The sequence below is a fragment of the Numida meleagris genome, chromosome 2 (genome assembly GCF_002078875.1).
Source record: "Numida meleagris isolate 19003 breed g44 Domestic line chromosome 2, NumMel1.0, whole genome shotgun sequence".
Classification (NCBI taxonomy): domain Eukaryota; kingdom Metazoa; phylum Chordata; class Aves; order Galliformes; family Numididae; genus Numida; species Numida meleagris.
Window position 1 is genome coordinate 119,990,025 of NC_034410.1, and position 14,070 is coordinate 120,004,094.

The 14,070-nt window shown below is 40.2% G+C and overlaps 2 protein-coding genes across 2 annotated transcripts; both read right to left on the minus strand.

The window, feature by feature from the left end:
• On the minus strand, positions 1,157–5,207 carry LOC110394268 (myelin P2 protein). Its single transcript, XM_021388059.1, has 4 exons — positions 5,041–5,207; positions 3,483–3,655; positions 3,125–3,226; positions 1,157–1,392 (listed from the first exon to the last, which is right to left on the minus strand). Exons 1-4 carry the CDS (start codon positions 5,111–5,113, stop codon positions 1,342–1,344), a joined length of 399 nt encoding a protein of 132 aa, XP_021243734.1. The 5' UTR covers positions 5,114–5,207; the 3' UTR covers positions 1,157–1,341.
• On the minus strand, positions 10,426–13,864 carry LOC110394007 (fatty acid-binding protein, adipocyte-like). Its single transcript, XM_021387597.1, has 4 exons — positions 13,711–13,864; positions 12,293–12,465; positions 11,969–12,070; positions 10,426–10,658 (listed from the first exon to the last, which is right to left on the minus strand). The coding sequence occupies exons 1-4, from the start codon at positions 13,781–13,783 to the stop codon at positions 10,608–10,610; spliced, it is 399 nt and encodes a 132-aa protein (XP_021243272.1). The 5' UTR covers positions 13,784–13,864; the 3' UTR covers positions 10,426–10,607.

Here is a 14,070-nt window from a genome sequence, read left to right on the forward strand (position 1 = left end):
CCAGTGAGTATTCATCTGTATAAAATTGCGACCAAAACTGGATCCAGTCTCTAGCTTTTCCAGAGGTGGGTCGAGAAGAAAAGTGATCTTTACATTTTATATTTACATATGACCTTCACTTCTTAATTATCTGCTCAGCCACACCGATTCAGATACTGACATTCAGGATCTCACTTACTGTGAGAATTCATGTTCTTGACTGCAGAACCAGTAGGCAAAGGTTCACATTAGCACTACAGCTCCTAACAAGCCAAAATAAACACATTTGCCTATCACAGCAGTTTTAACCCCCCAGAGAAGGCAGAGAGAGTCCTGCATGATGACGTGGAGGCAATGAAAAGGGAAGAAATACTCCTCTTTGTGTTGTTAACTTGAATGCTGTGGTATTACTGAATACCAGCTAAGGAAAGCAAAAAATAATAAGCTGCTACAGCGCTTTTGGATTAAGGAGATTTTCTGTTTTTTCTTTAGTTAAAAGCACAGAGTAAGTACAATGGGAAGAATGAACAGCTTAGCTACTCTACTGGGTTTAGCAGAAAAGTCTATCAATTGAAATCTCCTTTGTGTGTTTAACACTAAACTCATGCTTAAAAATTGCTAGAAGTAGGATGGATTGCTTTGCAAAATGAAACTCTCTAGCATTAAGATTTCTGGAGTTCATTCAGACCTGTTCCACATTTCTTTTGACAGTTCAAGAGCTGTTCGGCAGAGAAACATGGAATATATCCTGATAATTCATCCTCCAAAAGCTGTTCTCTTCCAAGCGAATGCCAGGTTATAGAAATTGGTACGAAGAGAAGTATAAGCATTTTAGGATGAAAACAAACAAATGATACAGTAAAACAAAAAGACTGAAACTATAAATCATACTGCAGGTCAAAAATTATTGTGGTTAAAATTATTTTCCCTATAGGAACTATTCAGCAATAAAATCATTTACAGGAATGTAATATTGTAGCCATGAGATGAGAACTTTTACATGCATCAAGGAACCAGTGTTAGCCCTCTCCCAGAGGCAGATTGGTTGTATTTTAGTATTTTGTGCAGAAATAGCCTGACCACTTACACAAACAGGAGCAACAGAAAAGATGGGCAGCATCCAAGAAAGCAAACCTTAAAAATTGATGTGCAGACACTGTATTTCATGTATTGAGAAGCTTTTATTGAGGCACCACAATACTTTGATTAGTCACTCTATGGCTCTGGAATATCAAATCATAATGCAGTCATTTTCCCAATAAAAGGAAATAAAATAAAGAAGCACAGTGCATGAAGCTTTTGTCACTGAACTAGGGTGTGTTTTAAGAGCCAGTCCCAGTCCGGTGCAGAGAAGGTGTTTCTTCACACTCTTTCATAGACTCTGGTGCAGACAACTCCTTTCATGGCACACTCCTTAGGCACAAAAGAAAAGATTAATATAAGGATTTCACTGGCAACAGGTGCGTCTGCTGCAGTAAAATCACTGAAAATTCGGATGTCATATTTTATAAATCTGTATGATTTTTAAAGCAGATGGCAAATCTGTAGTTCTATTGCAATAAGTGGTTTCTTTAATTAAATGGCATATAATGACAAAGAGATTGCAAAATTAGCTTCAGCTTACAGAAAAAAAAAAAAGTACTCTCCTTGTTGTTACTGGTTTGATAGAAACATCATCACGGCCCAGTTTATTATACTGTGGCTCACAAACACTTTCAATTTTACAAATATATTTTTGTGGAAACACATGCAGCCTGTGCAGTTCAGAGGTCAGGATTCTGGCCTACAAAACTCTGCACTCATGAATCACCAGATGTTTTTCCTGACCCCTTCGTCCTGGTGGCCCACAGTGGTCCTTGGTGACTCACAGCCACCAGGCATGTGCGACAGAGGTGGCAGGACATGAGTCAGGGCTCATTGGCGTGCAGAAACGAGGCCTCCTCTGCAGTCCTGTCACAGGCCAGAGGTAGGCCACAAAGTGCTGGTGGTAGAAGGACCCAACCTCTGCTCACTGCTTCAAAGATGTCTAGGTAATTTAAATGACTAACACAGAAATGCAACCACAATGAGATGTGAAAGCAAAGAACCCTTCCTAATTCAAGAAATCTTAAAGTAAAATGCAGTCTGAACAAGATAGCATGTTACAGCCTGATGCTGTTGTTAGTGAACAAGTTGCTTGAGCTAGTTTAGCTCTACTTTTTAAAAACTTAAATGAACAATGAGCAAAACATTGGCATAGGCTGCCCAGAGAAACTATGGATGCTCCATCCCTGGAGGTGCTCATGGCCAGGCTGTATGGGGCCCTGGGCAGTCTGATGTCCCCATGGCAGGGGGTTGGAACTGGGTAACCCTTACGGCTCCTTCCAACCCGAGCCATTCTATCATTCTGATTCCGTGTTATTTCTATTTATTCAGAAGTAAAATCTTAATTCCCTAAAACATATTATGGCACTGGCTTGGCTCCTCCATGGCTTTTATGTGCCTAGTAGAGAAAGGTAGGATAGATAGAGTGAGGAAAGTCCTCAGCCTTCATGAAGGAAGTGCTTCTCTCAGTGCCAAAGGCCATTCAGAGGAGCCATCAGGATCTGCTGACCCCACTGAAGGTCAACATCACCAGCAGGATTAGGCACAGAGAACTGCCTTTCATGCAATAAACCTCCAGCACCTTCAGCTGGGTGTGCTCTCGCCTGAAAAACAGAAGTATGAACTGACTGGCATGAATAGAAACAGGTGTGCAAAAAGATGTGAAATCAGTTTTCTAAGGTGGATAGGATTCATTCTGAAGAGGGAAGAAAAGAAAGAGCCATTCCAGAGACAGAAATTTGTGGCTTGCAAACTTCTTTTTACATTTCACAGATTTCTACTCTCTGAAAGTTGCATTTCTTTTAGGCAGAATAATTTTGAGATCAGTAAGTATGATCTCAAATCATAACAATTCTGCCAGTATAATTACTTCAATGACGATTTGCTGTTGTGGAACAATATTTATTTCCTTGCAGGTTGTTTCCTAAGCTTGTTTCCCATTTTCTCCATCCTTATTTCTCTCAAAAAGCCAAAACGGACACTCTGCTTAGACAGAGGCCAACTGAATGCTGCATCCTCCTGCCACGCAGTAGTGTACGAGGAGTGAGAACCTGGTACTTACCACCACCATTTTCCCATCAACCAGTCTTCTTTTTATTGTGGTTTCTTTGCCATTCCACTTCTGCACTTGAACCAATGACCCTTTCTCCAAGGTTACAACACTCTACAAAGGCAAGAGAAGAGTTTCAAACTGTAGTCCAAGTCTGCAGGTTAGAGTAGCAACTCATTTTATGTTCAGCCAGATCTGCGTTCTCTGCTAAAGATAAACTTCTTACCAGTGGTGTCAGCATCATACTATTTCTTCTTTCAGTGCTTTTCTTGAATAACCTGGGAATTTCATAGTACACTAAGAGGGTAGGAGAAACTCCTGTCTCTTTTCTAGTATGTTAGGAACACTCAGAGATCATCAGCCCCCTTACCTTGACTTTCCGGTCATCTGCTGTTGTTTCATCAAACTGCTGACCCAGTTTGAAGGAAATCTCTGTATTTTTGAAGGTGCTTTCAGTTCTGAGGGTTACTATGTCCCCTTTCATACTGATGATCACACTGGGCTTTGACAGGCCACCCAGTTTCCGGGTTGCTAAGCCCACTCCTAGAAATCAGGAACAAAGCTGTCATTACATTGTAGGAAGCAAAAAACTCAGTATCAATTTATAAAACTTCAGTAGAAAAACGAGGAACATTTTATTCTTGAATACTATAATGCTTTCTTCATATGAGACACTGATTCTTCATATGTGGAAGCACTGTATTCAGAGGCTCACACAGCCCCAGTTGATAGTGTGCACCTCCAGCAAGAAGCAAAGATTCACTTGAGCTGACTTGAGTTAGCTGAGAAGAAGTACTGGTGGTTAGTGATGTGCGTGTACCTTCGTAGAGATGGAATGAGTAGAGAAGATCAGAAAAAGAACTGTTTCTCATAAAAATTCAACTAAATCCTTTCTAGATAAAAATTGTTGAATAATCTTAGAATCTGAACTTTTCTTAGCAAGATGCCTAGAAGAAACTGGATTCTGAACTGCCAGTATCTTGTTGCTTATTCATTAAAGCAAAAAATATACTGGAGAATGGGCAATTCATAGGTTTTTACTAAGATTCCTTAGGGATCCTAGCTGTTGAACCTCAGAGAAAAAGACAAGTACTCATACAAGTAATAATGTATCACTGCTTTATAAAAATAGAAAGGGGATAGCTATAGTTATTGCATTAATGCTATGAAGTGCTCCTATGAGAAGATACGTATAAAAGGAGATATGTTGTTATCTGTTGTTATCTGTAAAGTATAATACTATTGGCAGTAATTATTCACTACTGAAACATTTTTGTTCCGATCTTCAGAAAAATGTCTGTAGCTGGACTTGCGTCCCACATTTACTCTGGTTAATTAATTTACTGAAGTTCTTTTGTTACTCAGTATAACATTTCAAATAAGAGGAATTAGTGTCTCAGTGAATCATTTATATAGCAAAAGAAATGCTGTAACTGACTGTGTGCACTTGCTATCTAGGAATGAAGCCAGCATTAGAATAAAAAACAATGCCCAACTGATTACATTCCTGGCATTTCTCAGTAACAGATATATTCATTCATAGGATTTAGAACTCTGAAACCAAAGTGTCATGAGACATCAGCTCCATTATATATTGTAAATTATCACAAGTCACGAGTTTAACAGTGCAATGAAGAGAAACATAAAACAATGCTGCATCTCCTTAGATCCTTCTCATTACAAACAGGTTAGATGAGGTTAGTTCACTTAGACAGAGGTAAATTTATAACAGTAATTTACCAGAAGCCCTTCTTTTCTTTCCATTTTAGGTGTTAAGGAAATAAGTTATGCTAGAAAAATAATTACAGCACCTATGTGGCCAGGAAGAAAGCATTATGTATGAGCAAAACATAAGATGAAGAAGAGGTATTTGTAAAGGAAATTTACTTTAAAAAAATAAAAATAAAAAAGCACACAATGTATCTCACCCAATTCTTTCATATAGTCATCAAAATTTTCACTGGAGACAAGTTTCCAGGTTCCTACAAATCGGTTACACATTGTATTGGCTTTGTGAGGCAGTCGTTCTGGAGAGAGGCAGCAGCCACAGAAGCTCTTGGTGGGAGTCAAAGAAATTTTGTGCCTGGCTCAGATCTCTTTTGCCTCCTTTTAAAGATGTCCAGTCCCTGTAATGGTCAGAATGGGCCAATGGGAGCAGCAGTGCCAGGGCAACACAATGTGCACCTTGTCCAAGGCAGCCGTGTCAGTACCAAGGCTCCGGGTGACGCCTGCCACAGCTTCCTCCACTGAATAGATCAAGACAGTGAGGCACATTTGGGGTTGGGGATGTGAGGCTATCGCTGCAGCCATGGAACAGTTGGGACTGCAGTGGGGTCTGAGCCATATGTCGCCACCAGCCACTGTATCCCTATGAAATCCAGCTCTGACTGTCCTCCCAACACCATTCTGCTGCTGACACAATTTCTAGTATTGTCATTTCTATGACAGGTAAATCAAATCCACATTAATTTGAGGGAAGAGTTGCCAAGAATCTGCTTTACACTTTTTTTTGTTGTTTCGTGACGCATCCAGGAAAGGATTTGTGAGTTTTATTCTTTGCAGACAGGATGGAATTATTCTGTCCTATTTTCTGCCATTGAATCAGAGCAATGAGCCCAAACTGTTGTTTCTTCCCTGTGTATAGCCCAGGAAGCACCACAAAGAAAAGGAGCAGTCAAGCTTCACTGTCTCCCTTCTAAAACTAAGGACAAGCTCAGAATAGCAGTGCATCAGTGGAGCTCAGCTCTAAAGGACTTATCGTTAGTTCAGAGTCACTTGGTGAGAGGTAAGCAGTCCAATTGGATTGGAAAGAGGGAATACTCTGTTCCATTTTTGCCTCCCAGCACCTGCATAGTTAGATTTCATAGCGTTTAATGCATATTTAAGCTACTGCAGTCATTAAAGACCTTGCATTCCAATGTCTCCTAATGTCATAAGATTTCTTCAGGTATTCCTGCTGTCAAGAAGGGCAATGGCTTCTTCTGTGCCATGTGAAGTAGAAAGGGACATGCAGATCAAACACCTTACATCTCCAGATGAAGTGACAAAAAATCTGCCACAGAAATCTCTCCTTCTAGTGACATTATTGTCTGGATTAGAATGTCTGGCTCAACTCACCTGCTCAAGAAGGGCCATCTACAGCCAACTGACCAGGACTGTATCTAAACTGCATGTGAATTACTCCAAGAAGGAGACTATACAACCTGTCTGGGAAAACTGTGTCAGTAAATAAGTGATTGCTAATGTTCAGAGAGAACCGCAGCTGTTTCAATTTATGCCCATTACCTCTTGTCCTGGCACAAGGCACCACTGAACAGGGCCTGGCTCTGTCTGCTTTGCACCCTCCCATCAGGTCTTTATGGATATTGATGAGATCCCCCTGACCCTTCTCTTCTCCAGGCTGAGCAGCCCCAGGTCTCTCAGTTTTTCCTCATAGAAGATGCTCCAGTCCCTTCACCACCTTAGTGGCCCTTTGCTGGACTCTCTCCAGTATGTCCAGGTCTCTCCTGTACTGGGGAGCCCAAATCTGGACACAGTTCTCCAGGTGTAACCGCACCAGTGCTGAGCAGAGGGAAGGAGTCCCCTTCCTCAACCTGCTGGCAATACTCCTCTTAATGCAGCCCGGGATATCATCAGTACTCTTTGTGGCAAAGACACGTTCACCTGGAGTTAGAAACAGTGAGCTTAAACATTTGAAAAGCTTTTTGTAAATGTATATTTAAAATTATTGTGTTGTAGTTAGCAACATAAACTGTATGTATCCTTGACAGGCAAGAATGTAAAGCACTGTAATTCAAGATACCCCAAAATGCATGAAACTATGTAGTGTAAGACCACATCAAGTGAAATTCTGCCTTTCCCCTTTCTAAACTAACTTCCTGGAGAAAACTATTACTTGTTACATGAAAGTATTAAATGGCTTCTTTCCTATTTGACTTCTATACCTATTTGTTGATTTTTTTTTCATAATTAATTTCTGAGCTATGACCACATATGGGAACTTCTCAGATCTTCACTGCAAGGATGAAGAATGCTGGTATGACAGGATGCAGAACTGAGTTTGTTGCATCCAGGATGGAAAGAGTGGAATGGAGCTGATGCTGGGATGAGGTAGCTAAGGTGTGGGTCTTGTCTCAACAGCTGCCATATGCAGGAAGGGAAACATGCTTAAGCGGAAGAAAGATACAACTTGGGCAGGGAAAATAAAATAGTTTCTGGATTATTCTGAGGTTGTGTGCTTAAGTTACAACTATTTGTTGTAAATGAAAATGTTTTTATCCTACCAGTCATAAGATGAACAAGGATAAATTGAGAGAACTTCCCATTACTGCTCATTACAGTGCAGTGTAAAGGGGTTAAGTCCAGAGTAATTAAAAATGAAAATAAAAGAGTAAGTCTTTCTCCCCCACAATAGGAAGCAAGTATTGTGTCTGAAAATGTACGGAAAAGTGAATGAATCTGTGAAGATGACCACACAATGTTATTCTAAAACATTACATCATATTTAGTGTAAAAAATAGCTAGGTCTTTTACCCAATCTTTGGAAATGAGAAAGCTTCTCCTAAATGAAACTATCCATTATTACTCAGTGAATAATAGGAAAATATTCTACCGTTGCCCCTCAGGCATTCTTTGTTCTTTCATTTAATTGTCCTATCCACATAATAAAGGCACTTTAACAAGACAAGGCTGGTGCCTTTTGGAAATAAAAGATGATTGGGACAATATAAAATCAGGCCCAAAGAAATTCAAAAGAGCAAATCAGTCAGAATAGAACAGCTATACTGCAGTACCAGTAACCTTAAGAAAAAAAGTGACAGAGAATTATTTATACAGACAAAAACCCCAGTCTTAAGCAGTCTCAAACAATGTTGACATTGCTACCATCCATCTCTTTGTCACTAAGAAAGATCAGTAGTTTCATTTAAAGGACTTACAGTCTAGAAAGAAGAGCAGGGAATTATAACTTCAGTAGAAATAATATCTGTGGAAAGCAATCCTTTCAAGTGTGAAGAAAAAATGCAGCAAGGATTGGACATGCACAGAATAGGAGGGATCTTTGATTCCAGTTTTTCTTGTGATTAGAGTGACATAGGATTTGAAATAAATGCACTTGGAGATTATGAAGCAGGACTAGAAAGAAGGGTAAAAACTAGTAAAAATAGAGAGACAAAACATAAGAATATATATTAAAAGAAATGTAGAAAGTAAATTTATGTCAACTTCTTCAGAGGAAATATGATCTGGACACATTTCATCCGAAGGACATCTTAATTAAAATCCTAGGGGAAATCAACCAAACAGAAAAAAAAAGAAGAGAGGCCAAACGCCTGCCTAGCCTAAAATACACCAAGGACGTTTTGATGCTGACGCGAGGGAGCCGAGGGACTGACAGCGAACATGAGGCCAGCAGTCTGCCTATTCCCAACAGCCCCGTTTTAGGGGTGTGAAAGGCTTTTTGTCTGCTTAGCTGGGGCACCCAGGAGACCAGGCCAAGGCTGCGGAGGGCAGGGTATGCAGAGCAGAGCTGGGTGACCTTGGGCTTGGCAGACTCACATGCAGAAGTATTCTGCATTCCTCCCAGTGCTAACCAAGTATTAAAAGCAAAAGAGAAAAATAACATGAAGGTCAGAGCAAAGTATAGGTCAGAGTAAAAGCCTTGTATCATGCTTCTCCTGAGCTGCCAAAAATCTGTGGCTGTTTCCCCTTCTCCTCTGATCATCCACGATACCTTTACAGGAATAGCGAGCCAGTAAGCTAGCAAGTAAAAACCCACTCCTGTTAGCACTCAGAGGTGCCTGCTGCAGCCTGTGGGGTTTGCAGGAACGTAGTGAGATGCTCCTTTATAAGAAATGAATGCTGTGCAATGGTTTCTGATTTTTGGAGAATAGTTCAGTACTTCAAAAAGGAGATGGTGGCCTGCGCTGCTCTGCAGGAGAGGGCAAGAGACTTAGAAATGTCAGCTCTATTCACTTTTGAGAGAGCACGTTTCATTTACCAGAGGGTTCTCTCCATGTTTTCAAGAAGTGAATACTGTAGGTATGGGGTACTCGAAAGCATTCTTCCTTCCCCTATGCAACTGCTGTTATTTAAGCTCATGACATTTCACAATCAGTGAAGCTATAATAAAAACAGGGAGCAGCTTGTTCGTGGCTCTTTCAACATTTTTCTGCAGAATTTGCTGATGGTTTTTAGAACTGCTCTTAAATGACTCCTTAGTTCATCTGGAGGTTAGAGGCCCTACCTTTTCCCCTCTTCAGCTGTGCTAATAGTGCAGAATCCAGCAGTGAGGTCTCTGCTGCTGGCAGTGAGGTCCTAGCACTGTTGCCTCTGACAGCTGATTTCAGGAATGTCAGCAACATGTGCAATGTGTTTCACAAATGGTTAACCTACTCATAAACTTGAGGTATGGTATTTTTCCCATTTTGTGGATACTGCACATCTTCTCAGATTCGTGTTTAGGTTTTCCCTAGACATCCTAATTTTACAACTCCTCTTTGAGTCCTCCCAGGTTAAGAAATTGAGGTTTATGAGGACATGAACTTTTGAAGTAGGTGTTGAGGACTGAAAGAAGTAGAAAAAGGGAATTCAAGAATAAGAGGAGCTGAAAAATCTGGCACCTAAAAGGCTTTGCATCTAAAGAAGTTTGTGTTCCCATAAAAGCTTTCTCTAACAGATATAAAATACAAAGACTGTTTTAACCTAATGACCTAGTAGAAAAAGCATATAGGAGAGTAAGGAGGCTATAAAAACAGAAAACCATTAAAGGCTTATTAGTAGGCTTGAGAGTAGTCTCTAAACCGTGATTTTTAGGTTGATGCTTTTTGTCTGATCTAGGGTAAAAAAAAATGTTAGGGAAAGGCACATTAGCAACATAATCACACTTGAGAGCTCCAGCATTTCTGATTTCACTGCAAGTGGAGCTGGACAAGATCAAACCACTTCAGATCATCCCCAAGCTTAAAGTTTTCAGTTTTTTTTATATTCTCTCAAACCATAGCCATGGGTGAGGTGCCAGGCTCCCCGCTCACATTGAAAGGCAATGCTGAGCATTTTGGCCACACTCTCCTTGCAGTCAGTAGACCATACACAGCAAATACACGTTATCACATGATGCTTTGTATCCAGGTCTTCATCCACCTCCATTACACAGCACATACCACCCACTTGATGGGCTCTGACCCTCTTTCTGCAGTGAGATGGGCCATATTACCAAGCGTGGTGCTGGCTTTCACATGATACATCCCACACAGCATCATCCCCACAGTGCACACCCCAAGGCCCTTTGTGACAAACGCCAACACACGCAAGGGTTGTAGAAAGCAGAATGTTTTATTGAATAGCCACAACAAATTAGAGTAGCTGCATGTAATTTTGAGGGGATACATCTGTAAAAAGTGCAGCTCTCTTCAAAATGCATTTGTGGAGTTTTTCTCCTTCAGTGAAGTTGGTTTTGTTCAGCCTTAAGCATCAGTCCCATGTGAAGACGGCTTCCTCATGCTCTTTCATAAACTCTTTTGCTGGTAACATTATTCATGGTGCATTCCTGGAAAGAAATGCAAATTTAATCAGCTTTTAAGTCTCACTGCATATTTGTTAGTCAGAAGGTAGTGAACTACTTATGCACTGGGAGCCAACACAAGAAAGAATTTGCATTTCTCCTCCTTCAAGAACAATTGCCAAAACAGTGAAACTCAAGTTTGGGAGCTTCAGAAATAAAAGTCTAAAATATTCATAGATGCCTAGGACTAAAACAACATCAAAGGACTGCTTTAGCCCCCCCCAGCAGATTTCTAATCTCCTCACTTTCTGGGCCTTAAAGAAGGCTTCTGGAACACTCAAGGAGGATGGGGGCATTTTGGATCTAGGCAGTTGTCTCTTTTCTCCCCACCTTGTGTAGCTGTGGCTCTTCTTCTTCACATGTGTGTACAACACAGCACATGGTCCTACACAGCTTGCAGCTGCATGTGTCATCCTCTGCATTTTACTGTCCTCATCTGTTTCTCTGCTAGATCAAATCCTGTTTTCTTCAGTTTTTCTAATGAAGTCGTTATTAAAAACTATTTTCTATTTATTCTCCTCTGGTCTTTAGCCAAATAAATTTAAGTATGAAATCTGTAGACATCTTTTTCTCTAGGGAAGGGCATAACTCTTTAAGAATTTAATGTATGTGTATCATTTTCTAGCATGTAGAAATCCTAGCTGCCTTTTTTGAAGACATTGTTAGTTCCCTCCCAGGTATTTCAAAGTGTTTTTCCTAAAACTGGAGAGCAACACTGGGAAACCCCAAACAGCAGCTGAGCCTCACTGGCACCAAGTCTAGCACAGTGCTGTCTGCCCAGATAACAACAATCAAAGGAGATCAGATACAGATTACTTTTTTTTTTTTTTTTTTTTTTTCCCTACAGCATCATAGCATTGACACAGTTACTGGTAGTCTACAATACGGTCCTCAGACATTGCTATGGGGGGTCTACTGGAGATGAACAGGAGAAGTATTTGGTGTCAGCATAGAGAGGGTGCACCTACAATAGACTTTGTTAATGCAACCTCTATCCTGTCCAGGACTTTAGGATTATAAAATATAAAAGAAGTTTCCCTAACTGGGATAATTTTTCACCCTATTCTTTCCTAACCATTTCTTGCTAAGGATAGAAGATACCTCTATACTGTTCCATAAGTTTAAGATCCTTTCAGTTTTAATACATGCTCCAGACTTGTTCAGAAAGACTTCTCACTCAGCACACAGTTTTTTTGGATGTTTTCACTCCCTGTGATCGAATCCAGTGTAATACACCCACCAAAATAGCATTCTCCACAGTGAGTTCTGTGATTAGACAGCAAAAATGAACTCACCACCAGCAGATTCCCATCCACCACTTTTCTCTTGATAACAGTCTCTTTGCCATCCCACTTCTGCACCTGCTTCAATGTGCCATTGTCTAGGGTTATGACATTCTGCCAGAGAAAAAAAGCAAAGCGTGACTATTTCATCAGAGCGCTTTGGACCAAAGGAGAAACTGTCTCCATGTCCAAACAATACTGAAGCAAAAAGCAATTTTAGCACGTTTACCTTTGAAGGCAGCATTTCAAGAATGAATGTCAAAATAGCAACTCTGTTCTCCATATCTGACAACCTTTTTGATATACGTAGCTGGAAAATGCCTTTTCTGGACTCACCTTTGTTTTTCTGTCATCTGCTGTGGTCTCATCAAACTCTTCACCCAACTTGAAAGAGATCTCTGTATTTTTGAAGGTACTTTCTGATTTGATGGTTATCACATCACCATTGATGCTGATAGTTAAATTAGGCTTGGCCACACCAGCCATCTTCCTGGTAGCGAACCCCACACCTGTAAATAAGAAAGGACAATATGAAAGTTTTATTTTTGTGTATTTCTCTTACCGGGGGAAAATAAAAGACTTCAGTGTTGCTATCTCCATTACTTTCTGAATTTTGTATTAATATTATGTTGTAGAGGTCCTTTTGTAACATCTCATTAGCTGGTATGTTTATAGACCAAGCCAGAGGGGATGACATGAGGAAAGTGTATGCTCTGTCATTGTCAGAGTAGCAAAAGTAACATTTTGAAGACTGAGACAAAATTTTAGTGCCAGATATTTGCATATGTACTTGCTCCAGATAACCACAGTGGTTTATGCACTAACTTGTATGCTAACTATATCTAAAAATAAAAAAGCTGAAATATACAACAGTTTGTAAGCCACAAAAACAAACAAACAAACAAAACCACTTAAATTGCAGATATTTTTATCAGTGGCTAGGCTGAATGAAAGGAAATGATTAAGAAATAGCTGGCAACTCTTATGTCCTGACTAAAATCTGGGGTAAAGATGAAGAGTGTGAGAATCTCACTGAAAGCTGTCTGAATGCTTGCTGCAGAATTTTCACTGAATATTTTACCCTTCATCTCCAAATAAATCCCCAGCTTTTTACCCTGTATAGATCCAAACAGTGCAAGTTACTCCATACTTCCCCATCCTACTGGAATACAGAAACCTTTTAAAGCCCAATTTTAACTCTAAGTGCGAAGTCTACGCCTTCAGAGTGTTATTCCTCAAATCTTTTGCAAGTATCTGTAGTATTTGCATGGATCTGTGCAACTTTCCTTGTTAATATTCACTGGAGGCAGTCACAGAGTTTCATTCACTTTCTGTAATGGCCGTGACAATTAATCAGTGTCCAAGAGCAAATTTAGGTGTGTTGCTCTTAGACACGGAGAAGCTTGCTGCATTCTAGTGTTACACCATTTTGTATTTCCAAAAGCTTAAAAGCAAATTCACATAAAATACTGCAGCGAGATGTTTACTTTCATTTATAGCACTACCAGTTAGGCATGCATAGACTTGGCCTACCTGAAACTATTCCTCCCAATGAAGGTTTTTCTATGTTATAGGAATGTGACAACACTAATCCAAACAGCCAGGTTCTCCAGTATGAAATTATTTAATAGAAGTAGCTGGACTAAAAAGACCTTGGTAAACAGCATAGCCAGAAAAAGCAAGTAAGGAATAGAGTTCAAATTCAGCATTCCTTCCCTTCCCCAGACACAATAATTTCAAGTAACATTTCTCACCCAGCTCTTTCATATAGTCCTCAAAGTTTTCACTAGAAAGGAGCTTCCAGGTGCCCACAAACTGGTCGCACATTTCGTCAGGCCAGGTAGCAGTCTTTCACGGGATCAAACAGAAATACAAGCTGGGAGGATAGTATGAGCTCCAAGAGATGGGCTTTAAAAAGGAGTCTTGGCCACATGATGTACTAGGATGACCAATAAAGACGGAGTCCTAGTGCCCAATGCTTTCCTTCCTCCCCTACCCCTCCTTTGCCAGTAGGTCACAGTGTTATTATTCATATGCCCTTACTAGTACAAAGATCACTGTCATTTTTTTTATTTCTTTTATAATTCAAGAAAACACTTTACCATAAAGGCCAA

Coding starts and splice junctions, on each gene's coding strand:
- LOC110394268 (XM_021388059.1), bottom strand. CDS start 5,113: ATGTGTAACCGATTTGTAGGAACCTGGAAACTTGTCTCCAGTGAAAAT. Junction 3,656..5,040: donor TGACTATATGAAAGAATTGG/GTGAGATACATT, acceptor CCTGATTTCTAG/GAGTGGGCTTAGCAACCCGG. Junction 3,227..3,482: donor CAGATGACCGGAAAGTCAAG/GTAAGGGGGCTG, acceptor TTGCCTTTGTAG/AGTGTTGTAACCTTGGAGAA.
- LOC110394007 (XM_021387597.1), bottom strand. CDS start 13,783: ATGTGCGACCAGTTTGTGGGCACCTGGAAGCTCCTTTCTAGTGAAAAC. Junction 12,466..13,710: donor GGACTATATGAAAGAGCTGG/GTGAGAAATGTT, acceptor TCTTATTTACAG/GTGTGGGGTTCGCTACCAGG. Junction 10,659..11,968: donor TGGATGGGAATCTGCTGGTG/GTGAGTTCATTT, acceptor ATTTCTTTCCAG/GAATGCACCATGAATAATGT.